This window comes from Acinonyx jubatus, chromosome E4 (genome assembly GCF_027475565.1).
Source record: "Acinonyx jubatus isolate Ajub_Pintada_27869175 chromosome E4, VMU_Ajub_asm_v1.0, whole genome shotgun sequence".
Taxonomy (NCBI): Eukaryota; Metazoa; Chordata; class Mammalia; order Carnivora; family Felidae; genus Acinonyx; species Acinonyx jubatus.
In genome coordinates, this window is record NC_069395.1 from 10,687,907 (window position 1) to 10,708,744 (window position 20,838).

The window sequence follows — 20,838 nt, forward strand, 5'->3', positions numbered from 1 at the left end:
CGGACACAGGCTTTCATTCAAAGCAAGCTAAGAGGCACACAGGATTTTTGGCCGGGCACTTCTTCCAAACACGATGATAGTGAACCCCCACCCCCACCCCCACCCCCCTGGGGCTTTATTTGTGTAACTTTGCCTTGCTTCCTGCCTTTCCTCCCCTCCTCTTGTCATGGATGTTTCCAGATGACCTTTTGTGAATGTAATTTCCAATGAGAATGTTTCACAGTAGAAATATGCTCTCCCTTGAGGCTTGTTCTTGATATTTCTAGAGATTTATTTAATTGGACTCTACCAAAATCCCATTGGGAAACATACTTTTGCTGTGAAGTTGTGATGTGTTTAATTTGGGGTCTTAGACAAATGTCGGTCCTCAGGGGAGGTGGACCGTTAAGCAGCCGTGTTCCTTATGTCCAGTGGGGTTGTTTAATGAATAGCTTCACTGGGCTTTCCTCTGTTTGTTTGTTTAGCAATGCTTCATTATTTAAACTTCTGCACTGAAAAGCAAAGAATGTTTTCCCTCTCTTCAGAGAATTAAACAATAATGGAGAGTATCTGGTTGAGCTCTTGGGAAAAATATGGCTTTGTGTTTTATAGCACTCTCCTATTAACATTCTTCCCTCTGCAGCCTTCCAGTATGATCTCATGGATTTTTTTCCCCTCCCTTAATCCGTCTTGATGGATTAACGGGTATTGAGCTTTTTAGGGAACGGAGAAGGTGGAGCCCTCGCATGGTATAGAGTAGCGTCCCAAATACACGGAAATTCTCCAGCAAAAATGTTCTTTGGCCCAGGAGGATGTAGCACGGAGGGTATTGGGTCAATGCTGATCTGCAGGGAGGTCGGTGTCTTTGGGAAAGGAATGGGCTTCTCTGCTTGCAGCTGGTTCATGGAACTAAGGTTCTGGGAGGCTCCATGGACTTGCTTCTGATGGCTATGCTGGTTCTTTAGGCACCGTCTTCCTCCTGACCTTGGAACATTTCTGGCTCGATTTTAAGATCTTAAAATATGGTACCAACTTGGTTTGGCTCCCAGGGGCCAGGGTCTCAGGTAATTGATAGGTTTGGGTGTGGTTCTTCAAAAGTAGGAGTTATAGTTTATATTTTTAAAAAGAAAGCCTTACTGGGAATTTAAAAGACTGTATTAGTCTGCAAAATACCACAGACAGAGTCACTTAAACAACAGAAGTGTATTTTCTTACGGTGCTAGAGGCTGGAGGTCTGAGATCTGGGGGCCAGGATGGTCAGCTTCTGGTGAGGGTCCTCTTTTCCTGGCTTGCAGATGCTCGCTGTGTCCTCAGTGGTCACAAGAGAGTCACCAAGCTCTCCGGTGCCCCTTCTTACAAGAGCATTAATCTCATCATGAGGACGGCACCTCCATAACCTCCTCTAAACCGAATTATCCCTCAAAGGCCCCATCTCCAAATACCACCATGCTGGGGGGTCGGGCTTCAGCATGTGAATTTGTGGGGTGGGGTAGGGGACACAATTCAATCCACAGTAGGTGCAAAAGATGTAGTTTGGGAACGAGAAGTCATGATTTGGGCCCAGATTTTAGAGTATAGGTAAATTGCACCATCTGGTAAATTAATTTTTTTCCCTTTCTCTTTTGATCCCCTTTTCTTTTCAAACACATGTTAATCCCCCATTACGGACTTCTGAACATTCAAGAGCTTCCCACTGAACTTAGAATAAAATCCTCGCTGCTGAATGTCCCTAAGAGGCCCTCTGCAGACTTCTTTGACCTCCACTGGTCACTCCCTCCCCCCATCCCTCCACCTGCTCATTAGGCTTTAAACATTGGGCTCCCTTGAGTCACCGCAGACCTAGCAAATGTCCTGCCCTTGCCAATGGTGTGGTTCTCCCTGCCTCGTCTGCCCTTCTGGGCCCCCTCCCCTCTACCCCTTTCCCAAACCAGCTAATGCCTTCTCATCCCCAGAGAGGCCCTCCATGGACCCCGTCTAATTAGTTCCCTCTCCTAGCACCCGGGAACTGGAGGGCGCCCCATGCCCTCATCATAATTAATCATTACCTTTTTCCTTGTGTGTTTTAATGTTTATCCTCCATCTCTTCCCACTGGACCCTGACCTGTGGGCAGGGAGAGAGGTGGAGAGAGGGAAGGGGAATCTGTGGCACGTCTCTCCAATCCCAAAATGTTTGGGAGGGCTTGCTCTTAGATAAAAGAGATTATAAAAGTGAAACGTACGTAATATCTCTGGTGTGTCCGTTTAGAACAATCCAGAGACTTGAGCTGAGTGTTTGTGATGCGCCTTTCTCCCTGGGAACCGGTTGGTCTGTGCTGAGGCTTTGACACAGTTCAGGGCTGGACGGTCAGAGAAACGAGAAGGGAATCTGAACTTGCAAGTTTCCGGGGACATGGGGCTCGAACTTGGCTGTCCTCCTTCCTGTGCATTTCCCTTCCGTATACCCAGCCTGTATTTTGATAGGCACAATTCTTTTTTCTTTTAGGTTTAGTTATTTATTATTTTGAGAGAGAGAGCGCACAGGCGCGGCGATCAAGGTGGGGGAGGGGCAGAGAGAGAGGGAGAGAGAATATCCCAAGCAGGCTCCCCACCATCAGCCCGGAGCCCAACGCGGGGCTCGAACTCACAAACCACGAGGTCATGAACTGAGCCCATGTCGGACGGACGCTCAACAGACTGGGCTCAACAGACAGGCGCCCCGATAGGCACACGTCTTCGTGGAAAGCTATTTACTTGATTGGATTCCAAAGCCCTGTCATGAAAAGAAAACAATCACTTTCACTCTCTTTCATTGGCAGTTTTGTTAGTGGGAGTGAAGCTTGATGTAGAGGCAGGCGAACTCCCCATGAACATGAGATTCCACAGGCTGGTCTTCCCATGGTGCCAGAGTGGGCACCCGGACCCATCCGGCATGGCTGCTCAGACCAGTCCAGACCAGGCTGAAGGGTGAACAGAAGGCTTCTCCCAGCCCCTCAGGCAAAGGGATCGACCCCTAGGAGTCAATGATGCCCACCCCTGCCTTCCAGATGGTTCTTCCAACAGAATGGGGAGAGTGAGTGTGAAGGTGGGGTTCTCCATTAACAGGGCCTCGCTATGTAGGGGTGGGGTAAGGGGGCCTGACCACTTTTCCCACCCTTACCCTGGATTCTTTAAAAATAGGTTTCAGGGGCGCCTGGGTGGCTCAGTCGGTTGAGCGTCTGACTCTTGACTTTGGCTCAGGTCATGATCTCACGATTCATGAGTTCGAGCCCTGCATCGGGCTCTGTGCTGCCAGTGCAGACCCTGCCTGGGATTCTCTCCCTCTCTCTCTCTCTCTCTCTCTCTCTCTCTCTCTGCCCCTCTCCCATGGGCTTGCTCTCTTTCTCAAAAGAAATAAATAAAGTTTTAAAACATAATAAAGATAAAAATCGGTTTCAAAAATATTCTGTGGATTCATTGGCAGTCCAAGCAGAAACCAGTTCTGGGTAGAACCTCTCCCTCTCCTCTTTCCTTCCCCTGTTCTCCTGTGGGTTTCTGAGGGAGAGGGAGGAGGTAGGGAGGGAGGCAAAGAGAGGGAGAGGGGAGAGAGAGGGAGAGGGACCCAAAGCTTGGTCTTCCTTCAAGTCCCAGGGACTCTGGCAGATACCTGAGGCGGGTCCCGGCAGTGGGAAGTCTGAAATCCTAGTTTGATTCCCACTCACTCAGAAAAGTCATCTGCTCGCTAAAATAACACAAAGCTGTTTAATTGTTGTCTTTGTGGAAAATTACATGACTGTCATCAGCTGTTGCTTCTGGCAGTGCTTTCTGTTCTAATGTAAATAAATGAGGTAACAGATTTAAAGAAACAGGCTGTATTTACGTACTCGTGAAGCGGCCTCCCAAACCAGCTGCTTGCGGTGTTCAAGCACACACAAATGAGACTGGTGGTATCCTGATCTCTGGGTGCCCGCGAAAGTCTCAAAGTTGGGGGTGATAGGAAGGGGACATGAGAAGGGCGCCTCCCCTCCTGGGAGAAGGTGCCCCTTTGGTGCATTTGGGTGACTTCAGCGGGCTGAAGTGGAATCCCCAGCCCTTTCCTGACCGGTTCTGGGGCGAGGGCACGGCACGTGTCTACACCAGAGGCCACTTCCGAGCTGGGCGGTGCGGGGCGCTGGGGACACAGGGAGAATCTTTTCAACTTGGACAGAAACATGCCGGGATCAGCGTTTTTTGGAAGGTGTGCAACCAAAGCTTTGTCTTCAACGTTTAAAAAAAAAAATTTAATGTTTCTATTTGAGAGAGACAAAGTGCGAGCAAGGGAGGGGCACAGAGAGAGGGGGGACATGGAATCCGAAGCGGGCTCCGGGCTCCGAGCTGCCAGCACAGAGCCCGACGCGGGGCTGGAACCCATGAACCGGGAGATCCTGACCTGAGCTGAAGTCAGACGCTTAACGGACGGAGCCACCCAGGCGCCCCTTCCTCTTCAGTTGTCGGAAGTCACGGTTCTTCAGTCATTGGATCTTTCCAACTCCGTTCACTTTTTTTGAGGTAAATATTTAGGCAGGGATTTATTAAAAGTTCTTTCTGTTGAGGACCTTACAAAGATTTTATCAATCAAAGAAGAGAGCAGCGCGTCTTAAAACATAAGAAAGAAGAGCCCCCAAGCAAATTATATACAGAAGTATCTAGAGATAAAAATGAAGCTAAGAGCTCGTTGCCAATTATACAAAGATTAGGAAGGAGCAAAAGTGGAATTTCGTTCTTGGTATATATTATAGTCAAGTATTAGCTTATTTGCAGAATGCTAGACTTTATAATCTACCAAGCTGTTTTGCTGGGAGCAATGGCATGTCATCTGAGGGGTACACAAATAAGTAAATTACCCGAGTTATAATGACTATACAAGCAATGTCTTGCCGGTAGATTATACATGTGTATATATGTACATATACGTGTGTGTGTGTGTGTGTGTGTATATATATATATATATATCTCCAGAAAATTTGCCAGAAATGCATGTATTTTATGCCTGTTTCACAACCCTATATATCTCCCCCTCCCATTCTATTGAAATCTTAGAACATGAATAACTAAATATAATGAAGTTTCCAATGGAGACCACCAACCACAAGACCCGCCTCCGTTCTGCACGCGACTTCCTCCTGCGTTTATCTAAGCTGGGACCCAACAGCACTGAACCTGACCTTTACAAGAGCAGAGCTGCAGGCCGGCAGCCCGGTGGCATCTTCCAGCACCCTTTCCCTTGGGACTGGCGCTGGAAGATGGTCTCCGATTCCCTCCGCGTACCTTTCTTCAAGGTCCCCCCTCCAGCTAAACCTACGACAGCTCTAGAGCAAGGAAAGGCCCCCAACGTCTCCCCCCCTGAAGTGCTCCTCATCTTTGTCCCCCGCTGACAATTCTTCTCCAAATAGCCACAGGGTTTGAATACCTTCTTAAAGATACCAGGATGGATGTTTCACATACAGTTTCACTGAATCCCTACCACCCACCTGAACAGAAGTATTCCAGATTTATACTTATGGAAAACTCATCCAGGAGCACCCAGTAACGTTCACAAAGCCCCACAGCTGGCACACGACAGAGTCATTTTTCTGAATCAAGGCAAAGCTTTGCCCCTCTGCCTTATATATCACAGATGGCCTTCTAGAGCTGGGTTTTAAGATATATCTGTAGATAACGTGTATCTCCTACCAAAGAGATCAGACAATAAACAAACAGATAAAAACAAAAACCCGTGAGGCAACATGTATCTATCTTTCTGGAACACTTAACGGTATTTACCCAAATAATCAATATGTACTCAGTTGGCATCAAGATACTGATTTGTTGAGAATTTTAAGCTTAACGTACCTCTTGTATATGTGTTGTGTTTTTTTTTTCACACTTGGACATTTCACACGTAGGCGATGATGTGATAGGATTGTAGGGATCCTAGGGAGACTCATCTCTGACTCGTGGTCCCGGCCACCATGGCTGCTGGACCCAACCTCCTAAGTCTCTCTCTTCCCTGGGTAACAAAAGTGTTTCTTAATCCCTTTGTGTCCTCGTCTACCTAGTGACACAGTGCTCTCACTTGACTCATCCTCTCTAAGATAGCCTCCCCACGTTGCCTGGGGACAGGATCATATGACAGCTTAGGTGACACCACCTGGCATTGAACTTGAAATCATTCCTACTATGAAATCCTCAGTTGTGTCTGTGGACTATGAAGTCTGTTTCATATGAAACAAGCCAGGGACAGTAACCTCTGTGGTTCTAGCTGGCATCCCCAATATTTCCCCTGTGAGGGTGGCTAATTCTCTGCCTCGAAAAGTATGAATTGACTGTGACTCCCGCTCTATGAGAGTTTCAGTGCTAGAAGCCTGACATCCACTCTGGTTTCTCCAAGCTTTGTTTCTTCCACAAGGATCCTTGTGTGTATAGAATCTGGAGAATCTGCTTCGATATACTGCAGTTTCCTTGGAGGAGCCCCAAAATAGGATCCATTAGGGCCCATTTTACACCGATATCTTTCTCATTTGTCGTAATATCTAACTCATATAGCATCGTATCCATATGAAGAGACCTATGAGATAGATACTGGAGCTAACTACGTGGATGTGGACACCGAGGGGCAGGGACGTTACGTAACTTGCCCAAGGTAACATAGCTAGCTAGTGATGGCAGCCAGAGGTTTAAACCCAAGCAGCCTGGCTCCAGCGTCTGTGTTCTTAACCACGGTCATCAGAGCACCAGTTTGCTTTAAAAGACTCATCACCCAGTAAGGAAAAGTAGACAACAAAAAGGAGTGATCAGCATGCTGTCACTCTTCGAGAAGAGTTCCATTTTCATCCCCCTCCACCTTCCTTTGGGGGCTAATTCCATCTGCTGACCTTCAGTGAGGGTTTTCCTTCAATTTCTGGAAAGTGCTCACTTTCCGGCCTAGCATGAAACGAAAAAAGCGTGTGCGCGAAAGTGCTGTCCATCCCCAGAATACGGAAATCTCTTGCTTGTAGATTCTGCGTTTGGATGTGGTTCTTTAATTTGCCGCCCAGAGCCCTGCTTCTGAATCACATTACAGAAGGCTCCTCTGTTTCTAGGACGGCAATAGTCAACACGGCAATGGGAACTGAAACAAATCTGCCGGGAGGTTTCCCACTCACACTGGGATCCATTGCTTCAGCGGGACGGTCGCCTTGCTGTTGGGGGAAACCAAGGCGACCTGCATTCCTACATATTTTTCTCTAGGGGTTGGGTATGCTTGGTTGTTGCCATTCGGAATCAAAGTGCTGACCATGCTCATTTTGGCAGAGAACCTAGTTTTGCCGATAAGGTTTGAAATGTTTGCCCCCAGCAATGGTGCTCCTGCCTGGAAAATATTTGCCCGGTAACTGCAAGCAATTGTGTGCGTAAGAAGGTCAAGATCGCTCAGCCCGGTGGGGACTGGGGAGGCGTGGGGGGTGGGGGCAGGGATGGGTGTAGAGCACTTTTATTTAAAACACCATCCGCCTCTGGAAAAAATAAAATAAAACAAAACAGGAAGTCAAAAACTATACAGTCGTTATTGGGGAAGCTAGGGCCAACAAATGAAATCAGATATATTTGTTTAGGCAGGATAGGGAGCTATTTGTGTTCTTTATGATGAAAGTATATTATTTCAGTGTTAAAACTGCTCAGATATGTTTGTCCCTGGTTCTTTTTAGGTAAAAATTTAAAAGGAAAAGCTCTGGAATATTAGCTTCCTGATCGTTGTTTAGGGTCTTCTTTTTTTTTTTAATTTATTATAATTTATTGTTAGATTGGCTACCTATAACACCCAGTGCTCATCCCAGTAGGATCTTTATATTAAGAAATTTGGGGGAGGTGGCACCTGGGTGCCTGGGTCGGGTAAGAGTCCAACCTCGGCTCAGGTCATGATCTCGCAGTTCGTGGGTTCGAGCCCCGCGTTGGGCTCTGTGCTGACACCTCAGAGCCTGGAGCCTACTTCGGATTCAGTGTCCCCCTCTCTCTCTCTGCTCCCCCACCCCCCACTAGTGCTCTGTCTCTCAAAAATGAATAAACTTTTAAAAAATTTAAAAAAAATTTTTTTAAAAGATCTTTAAAATGGTAGTTTCCCAAAGTAATAGAAGTAGAAAAGTGCTCACCATGGATAGTTGTTTTCAAGTACTTTATTTTTACTACGCAGTTTAATCCTCAAAATAGTAGTGTGAAGTACTCTTATTGCCCCTGTTTTCTATCTGGGGGAAAGAAATTTGCTCGGGGTCCGGAAGCTAGTGTTGGCGGTGCTGGCGCTCAGACCCAAGGCGGCCGGCCTGAGGACCGACCACGCATGGCACTTAGAGTTCTCGCGGAATGCAGTGTAGATGATCAAAGGGAGATAAGGACAAGGAGGGTAATGATTGTGGGGTAAGAAGACATTACGTATCAGATGCCTGGCTATATATCAACATGCTTACCTAGGCTGCTCAGACCACAGCCCTGCGGGCAGGTGACATTACGTCCACTTTACAGATCAGTAAGCCGAAACTTAATGAGGGGCAGTGATTTGCATCAAGACTCACTGCTCTGATGGGGCAGAATCAACATCACACCCTGGGTCTGTCTGCCTCTATCAACTGCTCTTAACCACCAGCCACTTTGTCTCTACTTTGCTTGTCAGTTATCCTGCTGTAATGTTCTTACGTAGTGAAGGACCAACAGGATGGAATCAAAGCTCCTCACTAGGTGATCAGGCAGTTCAGCCTCTAGTGATACATGGTAGCGTAGGGTCCGGGGAAGGTGGTTGGAAGAGAAAACCATATCAGCCTTAGTCTTCCCTCTCCTCCTTCCCCGGCTCCCAATTCCAATTCCCTAAGAGCAGAAAAACCATCCTCCCCGCAGACATCTCTCTGAAGAACCACCACGGTGAGATTCGACCCGTTCATTTTGCCTGAAGCTCCCTCCCAGGAGAGTTGTGTAACTGCGGATGTGCATGACCCGTAGGGGGACTGATGCTGAAGCTGGTCAGCAGACTGACAAGTGAACAGGAGGCGATTTCTTCGTGCCCCTCAATGAGAATTCCCTTGTCCAACTAATGTATTTGAGCCCGTGGTATTTCCTTTTCTAGCCTCGTCATCTTCCAATATTCTATGAACGGAGTCCCCACATGGCTGCAACATACAACACACACGTAGTTTTGCACGTGAGCACCCCCTGTGAGTCGGAGCCTTCTGTGTCTGTCTCACATTCCCTCCTCCCCTCCCCCATGGGTTTTTTTCCCCCATTAGGCAAATGCAAGGCCCATGCCACCTGTTAGCATTACATCATTGGCTCTCCAGAACACAGTTGCACCAAAGGCCTTAAACAAAGTAGTTCTTCTTGTATTGTTTGTACTCAAAGAGCTGATATCATGCCAACTGATGTCATTGTATGTCTTTGTGTAACTGCTATGGCAACTGGGCAGGTGGGGAGCCTCCAGCTGATGTCATTGGGAAAGGAGGTATAGAGACAGAATTTTAAAAAGCTGTACGGTGCTTTTTTTCTGTGTGTGGGTTTTTTTTTTTTTTCTTTTTTGGCCTGCGTTTTTTTTTTTTTAAACTAGCCGCTTTTAAGACAAATTACAGCTTGAGAACCCTAAATAAGAACAGAGAAAAGTCCCCTCCCCACCCCTTCGAGACTTCTTTTGAGTTTATTTGGTTCTTTCCTCTCATCTTAGATGAAAAAGTGTAACGACTGCCTTTTTCTTAAGGGGAAAAACAAAGTGAATTAGGTTCCCATCACAGAATCAGTGTAAATCATTTACTTGGATTTTATGGAGGCAACGTTAAGCGGATTTTAAAATAACTCTTTAAAGTCTCTTTCGTGGCATTTGTGATGGTAACAGTGGGTGATTTCAATTTGCTTTTTTTTTTTTTTTTAAGTTGTCACTAGTGAAGTCTTTCTGGCTTTCCATTTCCTCTGTCTAGTTGACAAATAATCTCTTAGGGCCCAAACTTTTTAATCATGATTTCGTAGCAGAGTACGCTAATAATATTTAAGGGCAGAGTTTAATTCTAGAAATCCACCAAAATGAATACATAGCTCCTGTTTTTCTTTTTGAAAAGCAAAGATAGGTTTTGACACTTACAGATGAATGAAATGACCATAATATTACCCTCTTTGAATGATCTTTGTGTCATCGCTGGGCCTTGATGAAAATATGACTTAGCCTGTTGTCACGCCTGGCTGTGTGTGTTTGGGGCAAGAACAACCTGAGACTGTCTAGGTTGTGGCCTGGAGATCCCTGCCCTAGTTGCCAAAGATGAGACTTGAAATGGAGTAGGGCATATGTTAGGTTCAGAAACTAGAGGACAGATAGACTTCCTGTGTTTATTTCAACACAACGGTATCCTGTTCACGCTTTGTGTTTCCTGCCTTATCTCCTGAAACTATCAAGACAGATGTAAGGCCTGTATCAGGAGGCATAAATGTCATGTTCCGGAGGCTTTCAGCTTCTAGGAGGTCTCTAACTTCCCCCTCCTTTTAAAAGGAAGGCCAGGGTATCTGGTTGTTTGATTAGAATGGGAGCCCACGCGGCGGTAATCATATCAACTCAGGTTTCATAGCCCTTACACGTGTATCATGTGATTCGGCTGTTGTAACAATCCTTTGGGCTTAACCATGTGTGCGATGTATCTAACAAATATTAAAGGAAAAACTTAAACGATACTCTGCGATCCATAAATTTCCTACCTCAGATTCTTTTTTGCATGGTCCTTTAGCTTTTCATCACGTGTATGGTGAATGTTTTGGATTGGATCTGTTTCGCTTAACGTTAAACAGAAACATTTTCTTTGTTTTCAGATCCCTTTCACAACTTTCAATGGCTACGTCACATTCCCTGGGATGAATATATTAACTTTTCCTTTTTTTTTTTTGTAATTTGTTTTGGTTCTTGGCCTTTGCTATAAAACAATAATGCTGTGGTCAACGTCTTGCCACATCTAGCTGGATATGTTTGGTTAGGTGATTTTCTTAAGATACATTCCCATAAGTGACGCTGCAGTCGTTGATGGGGACGTTTGCACACTTTGCCCGTGTGCATTCATTCCAGACCCCCAATCACGCTCAGGGGTAGATGCCGTTACCCTCAGTTTGCAGATAGGGAACCGAGGCACAGAGAGAGAAATTAACTTGCCTAAGTCACAGAGCCAAGAAGTTGTGTTACTGGGACGATAGCCAAGGGAATCCGGGCCTTCCAAGGTCCCTGTTCATAGCCACTTTGCCGTGTTGGGAGCAAACTTCTCATTCTGGGTGAGGTAAGCTTATGGAAGAGTGCAAGGCACGTGCCTCCAGTGCCGGGGGAGGTCGGCCATGCTTTCCCTGGCTCCCGAAGTACAAGGTTCTATGTAGGCCACTGAGCATATGGCTCTTTGAAGCAGATCAAATCTGCTGCTGATAAAATTGCCTGATGCTGCATGGAACTCTTTCCAGGGGAACATGGCCACAGTTTGTAGAAAGAGCACATTTCCAAAGTACTGCCTGCCGTGGGATCATCTGAAGCTTGTCCTGGATCTCCAAAAGGACTCGCATTGTTGTTCTCTCTCTCTCTCTCTCTCAAGTTTATTTATTTTGAGACAGAGAGAGAAAGAGAACATGGGCGGGGAAGGGACAGAGAGAGGGAGGAGAGAGAGAATCCCAAGCAGGCTCCCCACTGTCAGTGCAGAGCCCAGTGGGGGGGCTTGAACCCACGAACTGTGAGATCGTGACCCAAGCCCAAATCAAGAGTCTGACACCCAACCGGCTGAGCCACTGGGGATGCCCCCGAGCTGGCACTTGGGGTCCGATTTTATTTTCTAAGAGGTGCCTAGGCAGCAAAGCATAGTTTATTTCCCGGGGGTGGGGGGGCGGTGGCACCGTCTTTCCGCCGGCTCCGAAGTTCTAGAAGTGGTCACTCTCACCTTCTGTGTGTCTGCTCCAGGTGGACTTAGCAGTTTTAAGCAGAACCATGAAAACCTCTGTGACAACTCCCTCCAGCTCCAGGAGTGCCGGGAGGTGGGGGGCGGCGCGTCTGCAGCGTCCAGCGTGCTACCTCAGTCTCTCCCCACCACCCCTGACATCGAGAACGCGGAGCTGACGCCCATCCTGCCTTTCCTGTTCCTCGGCAACGAGCAGGACGCTCAGGACCTGGACACGATGCAGCGGCTGAACATAGGCTACGTCATCAACGTCACCACTCACCTGCCCCTCTACCACTACGAGAAAGGCCTGTTCAACTACAAGCGGCTGCCGGCCACCGACAGCAATAAGCAGAACCTGCGGCAGTACTTCGAAGAGGCCTTCGAGTTCATTGGTAACTATCTCCCGCGGGGGCGGCTCATCTTCAGCCTTCCTTTCCCCCTCCAGCTTTCGCTTTGATAGCGAGTCCAAGGTTGATGCTTGGGCTGCAAAAAAAAAAAAAAAAAAGGCGGCTCAGAGGTGTTTCCAGGCCTCCCCCACCTGGACCAGCCAAAGTATTCTCCCAAGTCATGGCCCACGGAATGCATGGGAGCCCCTGGGATGGCTTGTAACGAATCGGTGATTCCCTTTGGTCAGGATCTGGTCAATCAGAAAGCCGCATCCTTGTGGTTCTCCAGGAAAAAGACGGTAGGGCTTGGCGTAGGTAAGTTCTGGCACGTCATTTCGAAAGAAGTAATGGGGAGGGAGGCATAGGAGGACAGAGCTGCTGCCATGGCCATCTGGTCTACCGTGGCTGTGGGCGCCTTGCGGGAAATGAAGTGCGAGGAAAATGACACCGCCTCCAAACTCGCCCCCACCTCCCTTACCCCAGGTTAAATGAATTTGCAGTTGGTATAGCTTCTCTACATGAGGTTGAGGCACAGGTAGCATTTGCTGAAAGGCCGCTTCTGAAGAATGTTCTTCAGGAAAGCGGTGCTGTAGCGAGCATCCTCAGGTATCACATCGGTGCGGAGGAGAGGGAGGAGAGCGGAGGGATGAGTTGGTTGTTTTCCCCTTCTACTTGCTTTGTCTCAGTTCGTAGACATGGGGTAGCGGAAGCGTATGAACGTGTTAGCAAAATGGTACTAGGTTTCGTGAGACAGCTTACCCCAAACCCGCTAAAGTAGGAAAGATCAGGTTGTGTAGCCTGAGCAGTTCCCAAGGAGGGGAATTCTAACCACAGCAGACTTTAGTCTCCAGAAGGAGGTAACCGCCAGCCTCACCCTGATCCCAATGGAACCTTCTGCTGCTCCCAGAGCCTCGAACTGTTTTAAGGCTCTAATGATCATTTGGGGAAATACCTAGCCCATAACCAACAATTTTTTTTCAAGTGACTCCAGCCTTCATTAACCACAACAAGGTGATTGAGTTCTTTCCCTAAATACTGTAGCAGGTTGTTACTGGCCTCTGTCCCAGGAAGAATGCACTCATGTTTGGCGATCCTTTTTCAGAAAAAAAAAAAAAAAAAAAAAAAAAAAAAAGCCCTGGGTCTGATAGGTTTACTGTGGATTTCGCGGTTCTGGCCACATCACCCAGCTGTTTTCCTGGCCGATTGTGCCTTCAATGCAGGACCATGGAATATGCAGTCTGGAAGGAAATTCTGAGTGGTCCCTGAACTCAGAAAAGTAAAGTGACTTCTCTAAGATTATAAGAATTTTAGTGGCCAAGAAAGGACCAGAACGCAAGGCTCTTGACTCTGAGGCAGGAGCCTTTCTACAATATGCTGGGGCGATGTTTGTTGCTCAGTTGGTTCCCGAATGGCAACACTTGTGGATGCAAAGGTGTCTTAGATATTTTATTCATAATATTCGAGTCAAACCTTGAGACCCGAGGAAGAAATGTATGTCACCAAGTTGACGAGGAACTTTCCGGTTGATATATGGTGTTATGACTGCAATTTTATCTGATTTAATTCCAGTTGGGGGAAGTTAAGAGATTGTTTCCCATTTAAGGAGAAGCATAAGACATGCTTGTTCCAACAGGATTTCAATCCAAGCACCTGCATTCCTTATAGGTTATTCAGGCTTATCTGATTTTTTAGAAGGAAAACAAAACAAATAACAACTAGCATTTAACCTGAAGAACAACTCAGCATCACAGCCTGCAGAGACACAATTTCATTTTTGTCCTTGTATCATTAGATAAACTGAAATTGTGTAGTCTTGCTTTGGGGAAAACAATAGGCTTTAGAAACATAATAACATTCACTGAGAGTCTCATATAAACTAAGCAGAGTTTAGGGTTTCACGGTGCCAATTTATTTATTCCTGAATTGGGGGATATTATTCCCAGATTCCCTGAGCCTTGTTAGTTAGTATTATTCCCATTACACAGACAGGAGGATTGAGGCTCTCAGGAGTTAGGTGATTCACACAAGGTGTTCATCTACTGTGCAGTGAAACCAGTGGTCAAACCTAGCACTTTGCAGCTCATTTTCCTACAACCATGCTTCCCAGTCTTGGTGTGGAGGTGAATAAATAGCGTGTGCTGAGGAGCAGAAACTAGAAAAGGGAGCTGCTTTCTTCAGATACCATCATCTAGGAGAAGTAAGCTTCATTCATAGATGTTTAAGATGGAATTTTGTGTGAGGTTTCTTTTCGCAGTTCGCCGGAGGGTAACCCATAGAAGTGGTTTAAATTAGGGGAGCCTTGGATGGCTCAGTCAGAAGACCATGCCACTCTTGGTCTAGGGGTTATGAGTTCGAGCCCTATGTCAGGTGTAGAGATTACTTACATAAATAAATAAACTTAAAAAAATAAAGCGGTATAAGTTAGATCACTCCTCTTTGCACCCCTCCCCTATTCCTCATCTAATTGATATCCCTTCAGAGAAACTTTCTTTGGGATGCCTTTTGGTCTAGAATTGTCATTAAGAATCCATGTAGGGAGTGCCCACAAAGCTATTCTCCCGAGCTTCTAATATATCTGAAAACTTACAAAGTATTGCTTCTTTCAATCGTTCCGGGTCCTGGACCATCACTAGAATTCCTCCATCTTGCTTCCCATCGCCATGTTGGAACAGCATACATGGATGCGGGGAGGGATTGGACAGTCACACGTAGGTGATGCCCCCTGTGCCCGAGCACTGCGACTCTTTAGCTACATTTGCAACAATAGACTTTCCTGGTAAGAAGCCGCACATAGCAACTTTCTCGTTGCGTTTTGTTTCTTTGGCCTCGGAGTTTAGCAGGACGGAAACCCTCATCGATTTAACACCAGTTCCTACAGATCAATCCTATAATAGAAAGAAAGAAATGCAGGGCTTTTTTTTTTTTTTTCCTCTCTGTCACAGCTGGGACGGACATTGTTAAGAACACTAGTGTTGAAAAGCGACACAACCTTGAGATCAGAATTAACATCCTTGATCCAAAGGGTCTCCTTCATCAGTGGCCTGCTTCACGGGCAAGTTAACTGTGTTGTGACTCTGGCTGTAAGTAGGTTGTCACCACCTGTGATGTGAACGGTTCCTTTAAATGATTCTTTTACCTCGTCCTCTCTTTATTTATTTATTGTTTTTTAAGTTTACGTATTTATTCCGAGAGAGAGAGAGCGCGCACAAGTGAGGGAGGGGCAGAGGGAGAGCAAGAGAGAATCCCAAGCAGGCTTCATACCGTCAGTGCAGAATCCAGCGTGGGGCTGGAACCCACGAGCTGTGAAGTCATAACCCGAGCTGGAGTCGGACCCTTAACCCGCTGAGCCACTCGTTCTCTCTTTAAGTGTAGACGTGTGGCATCTTATTCACGTTCATATTGCTGTCAGCCAGTTCTGGAGGTTGTGCCATAAACACACACAATTAACTAGCAAATTATAACTGAGCTCTAAAACCGCTGGAATTTATTCTTTTCTCAACAAAATATAGCCTTGTCACGTCTGGATAAAAGCTAATCTCTCTTTTCCCGTCTCTCCCTTCTTTCCTGCACCTGTCGCCTCCCTCCCTTTTCCCAGAGGAAGCTCACCAGTGTGGGAAGGGGCTTCTCATCCATTGCCAGGCGGGGGTGTCCCGGTCCGCCACCATCGTCATCGCGTACTTGATGAAGCACACTCGGATGACCATGACTGACGCTTATAAGTTTGTCAAAGGCAAACGGCCAATTATTTCCCCAAACCTTAACTTCATGGGGCAGTTACTGGAGTTTGAGGAAGACCTGAACAATGGTGTAACACCACGGATCCTTACGCCAAAGCTGATGGGTGTGGAAACGGTGGTGTGACAGAGGTCTGGATGGAAAGGATTACTGTTCTCCACTAGGAGACGAAGAGAAAGGATGATGGATTCTGTCTTTTTCTCTCTTTTTCTTTCTTTCTTTCTCATTTTTTTTTTTTAGATGGGGGTAACGTTTGTGAATGGAAACAAAACTTGTTTAAAAACTCTTTATTTTTAACAAGTGTGAGAAGAATTTAACTTTTGATGCCCATTGAGATTTACTTCCCATGAACTGACGAAGCAGGGAGGCTAAAGGAGTAATTTTTTTAAGCCAACAATAAAAATATAATAAAAGCTGTTTCTTCCCCCTTTTCCTTTTAAGCTATTTGTAGAGTTTATGATTAAATAGTCTGTGCAGGTTCATAGACCGAAGATACTACTACAATTGCAACAAATTAAAAAGAACCAAAAGGAAGCGGCAGAAAAAGATTGAATCACAAAGGCCCGACATCTGTCTGGGTCATCCACGCAGAAAACAAACACCCAATCAAACCAAGCCCAGGCGTGCTCACTGGTGCAAAGAGAAAAATGAGGGCAACTTAAGTGGTCTAAGAACCCTTCACATTCTTTAAAGAGACAAAAGATACTGTTGATTTTGTGTGTTTCATACTCTGGATTATTCCCCCCCCCCCCTTGGGTTTAAGAGATTTTTTGAAATAGCAAGGGACTGACCATGTTACCATAAGCCTTTACTGGCTTCTCGTGCAATAATATGGGGTTTTGAGTGTGCAAACCAGTGAGAGCTGACAGCCAAATAATAGGCAAATAGTGTAAATTTGCCAGCTTGGAGATAGAAAGGAATTCAATAAAAATCAGTTACTTTCCTCCCCACCTTTTTTCCTTTATTATTATTATTATTATTATTATTATTATCATCATTTTTTGGATTTGATTCTGGTTACAGTGCCATAAACCTTGTTACATATGTATATCAGAATGTAAAAAAAAAAAAAAAGACAAAAATTTATTTAAAAATATTTTTCGCAAAAAACAAAACAAAACAAACTTGATGTGTTTCTGTTGATTGTGTAAAAATTTATTTTCATTATATAAATGAAACTCATTTGGGGGTGTGTCTTTTTTCCTCAACTCAGGTTCAAGCATCTCTTACCTCCGGTACCTTGTGTATGTAACGTAATTTGGAAAGAAACACATGTTTTTATATGGGGAAAGAAAGATGAGGAAGGGAAAACATTCTGTGTTCTCAGGGTGAAGCGGAGAGAATTAGCAAGGAACCCAAAGAGCCCCGGTCATCGGCGTGCCCAGTCGTCACCCCCTCTTCTACCAATGAAATTCTCTCCAAATTAGGGGAAATGTCAGGTGAAGTCACCTTTGAGGTTTGGGGGGGGGGTTCCACTCCAGCCTTTGAGTTTTGATGATCAGGTCACTGCTAGATTGATTAGTTAGAATTCTGTGATCTTTTGCAGTGGCTATCTGATAAATATGTGTGAGCATCTGCCATTTAGGGGTCTTGACGGTCCCTCCCCTGCCCCATTGCCACTTTCTCACTTGGCATCTTTGGTAACATTAACCACAGAGAGTACAAAGCAGCAAAGTGCAATTTCCTGCTCTTTTGACAGCAAACTGAACTCAGCTCCATGGGTACAGTGGCTTTCCCATCACACCTGGTTAATCCATAGCTGGTATCCCAGGGGTTCCCAAGCCACAGAAAAGAGGGTGTCGGGGGAGGGGAAGAACACGATCTCAAGGTTTTCTGCGTTTTATTAAAATACATGTCTAGAGGGAGCTGGCCATAGGGAAGAGTCACAGCAAATTGGAAACATGCCTGGCGTGAGTCGCCAAATTGAAGAATCCTGCCATGTCCTGTTCTAGATGACTACGCTTGATGTATTTTTGTGAACATTGCTTAGAACTGTTGTAACAAACTATTTTTGCCAGTTATTTTTTTAAATAGCTTTTCTACTAGAAGTGAAAAAGAAAGCGAAGACTGGATTTAATGGGAATTAGCTGAGAGCTGTTTGAATTATTTTTACTATGAAGTGTTAATCAGGTGAAAAGTAAATTTCTCTTTTGGTGTTTTCTCTTCAGACTAGTACTTTTCTTGGTGTCAGAACATATTTAAGGAGTCAAGTTGTTATATAATTAGTGATTTAAAATACATGGTGATTTCCTAGGCGTTTCTTTTTGTTTACTCTAAATCCAAAAGTTAAATTTCTGATAGAGTGTAAGGCTTTTTTCCCTTTATTTCTTTATCTTTTCTCCCCCCCCCCCCTTTTTTTTGTAACAAAACAAGGAGAAGAATCAATACAATTTCTCTTCTTTAGCTACGTGGAAATGATTGATGGTCTTTGAACTTGATGATTTTGAGAAAAAGACTGTCCTGGGGCCCACAGGAATCCTGCCAACCCACATACCAAGAATTCTGAGAGACCCAGGACTTTTTTGCTAATCTGTTTTGAGTCACTTAGCCTCTATTTCTTCATGAGGAATGTTAACCACTTCATGAAAATAAAGTGGATTAACCCAACTATGGCTCTAAAAACCAGACTTCCCAGGTTTCTGGGCCTTGCTAGGTGCCTCAGCTGATTGGGAAATAATTGAGTGTTGTCTTCCCGAGAAAGCAGAGCTTCTGACCGACCAGTGCATGCGTCATTCTCAGCATCCAGCAAGGGTTGCTTTGTGCTGAATGGGTGTAATGATTTAATAGCAGGAGTCTGTTATGTACAGATTCAGCAGATACAGCTGCCATCGTTAACCTTTAGTTGAACAGCCCAACGGGTCTAGCCCCTCGATATACATTCATTACAACAGTTAATACTTTTCCAATCAATGCATATTAACCAAGAGATGGAGGTTGCATTTCTTTTTTTAATTTTTTAAATGTTTATTAATTCTTAAGAGACAGAGCATCGGGGGGGGGGGGGGCGAGGGGCAGAGAGAGAGGGAGACACAGAATCTGAAGCAGGCTCCAGGCTCCGAGCTGTCAGCACAGAGCCCGATGCGGGGCTCAGACCCACGAACTGTGAGATCATGACCTGAGCCAAAGTCTTATGCTTAATGGACTGAGCCACCCAGGCGCCCCTGGAGCTCACATTGCAATGAACAGCTTGTGCTAACTGCTTTGGGATCAGGACAAGCAGGAGGGAGGTGGGGCATGAAAGCTGTCAGGTGGAGGAAATATGAAAGAAGAAACATACACAACCCAGCAATCACATGTTGACAGTAAATGAGCAAAGGCGACCTTCTGGAAAAGTAATAACGCACGGGAAAGAGAAAATTGGAGGTTACAGTAAAACAAAAATGAAAAGCTATATTAAAATAAAGAACTAGGACCTGAATCACACTTCAGAAGTTGACTAAGACAGAGCACTGATAAATTGCTCTAACTAGGTCTCCTGGAAGGTAAAATGAGTGTCAAGCCAAATTGAATGGATATAAGCAATATGGCCAACACCTTGCTTGTGAACAGGCTTTTGTAGATAAGCCACAACACGTTATATTTATGGTTTAGCCCCCAAACATACAACATCCGGTCTCAGGAAATGGGGGTTGATGTGTGCTTTCAAGCTCTAACTGGAGACAGTCATTATGTATGGATGTGGGCAGAAAGTGAGTATTAAGCACCGGCCCCCAGAAGAATGGGCAAGAATAAGGTCTTTAGATGAAAAGTCCCAAGGTAAACCTGTCCATAGAGGACTGCCTGCCCGTGCAGAGGTGGTTGTGAATGCTGGTGTTTTCCAGGGTTCCTGATTTCCTTTTCCTGCCGATGTTTAGTGGAAGACACATGTATCAAGGTCCGATCAGAAGCCAAAGTGCGGAGAGAGAGAAAAGGAGGGGCTCGTCCCGGGGAATTAGCCGTGGGTCTAGTGAAGAAGTCAAGGGGAGTGTGTTGCCTCCAGGTCTGATAACGGGCTGAAGTCCCTGTGGGTCAGTGGAGCCAACAGCCCGGGAGAAAAGCCGGCCATGAAGTCGAGGAGGACAAAGAAGTGGAAACTGGAGGAAGAACTGGAACCCACATTTGCCTTTTATCAACCTTGATGATGTGGGTGACCTTGGAGAAGGATCTGGGGCCCTTTGCCAGGGAGCTGACCACGGACTGGTGCAGGAGTTGCAGAACTGAAGGGGGGGATCGGCAGCAATCACAGCTGCTGCCTGAAGCCGGGGTGAGCCACCAGATCCCTGAGAACGGTGCCCTCCGCAGAGCGAGCGGGCGGCTGCTTCACTTCTGCCTCACAAGTCTCATGTACATTTCTCTTCCGGGGAACCCTAGCCCCGTGTGAAACAGGAAGGGAGAACGCAGTTTCCGATTCAGCTAAGTTGCTACTGTAGGAAACCGCCACAGTCCATCCTTGCCAACTCCTTTTAAACCTCCGTAACTTCCCAGCCAAGACGTTAGAAGATGATGTTTCTGTCTAATTAGATGCAACTGACACTTCTACAGTTGAAAACACATTAACCCTGTCTCCAAAAGAGGCTATGTAGCCCCCTGCGTTGTTACTGTATCCGTTTTTGGGTGATGTTCGTTCCTCCTGTGGTTGAGATCCACTCTCTCTTTGCTATTCTCGAATTCATTCATTCATTCATTCATTCATTTATTCATTCATTCACTTATAATGTTTATTTATTTTTGAGAGAGAGAGAGAGAGCACAAGCAAGGGAGGGGCAGAGAGAGAGGGAGACAGAGAATCCAAAGCAGGCTGCAGGCGCTGAGCTGTCAACACAGAGCCCAGCGCGGGGCTCAAACTCACGAACCGTGAGATCATGACCCGAGCCAAAGTCATGTTA

The 20,838-nt window shown here is 45.8% G+C and overlaps 1 protein-coding gene across 1 annotated transcript in view; it reads left to right on the top strand.

The window, feature by feature from the left end:
• The window catches only part of DUSP10 (dual specificity phosphatase 10), a 39,477-nt gene extending 22,316 nt beyond the window's left edge, over nucleotides 1–17,161 (top strand). Inside the window, exons 3-4 of the mRNA XM_015061649.3 lie at nucleotides 11,873–12,244; nucleotides 15,834–17,161. Of these exons, the coding sequence (XP_014917135.2) occupies nucleotides 11,873–12,244; nucleotides 15,834–16,099 (638 nt within the window). The 3' untranslated portion in view covers nucleotides 16,100–17,161. The remainder of the gene's footprint in view (nucleotides 1–11,872; nucleotides 12,245–15,833) is intronic.
• The last annotated feature ends 3,677 nt before the right edge of the window (nucleotides 17,162–20,838 follow it).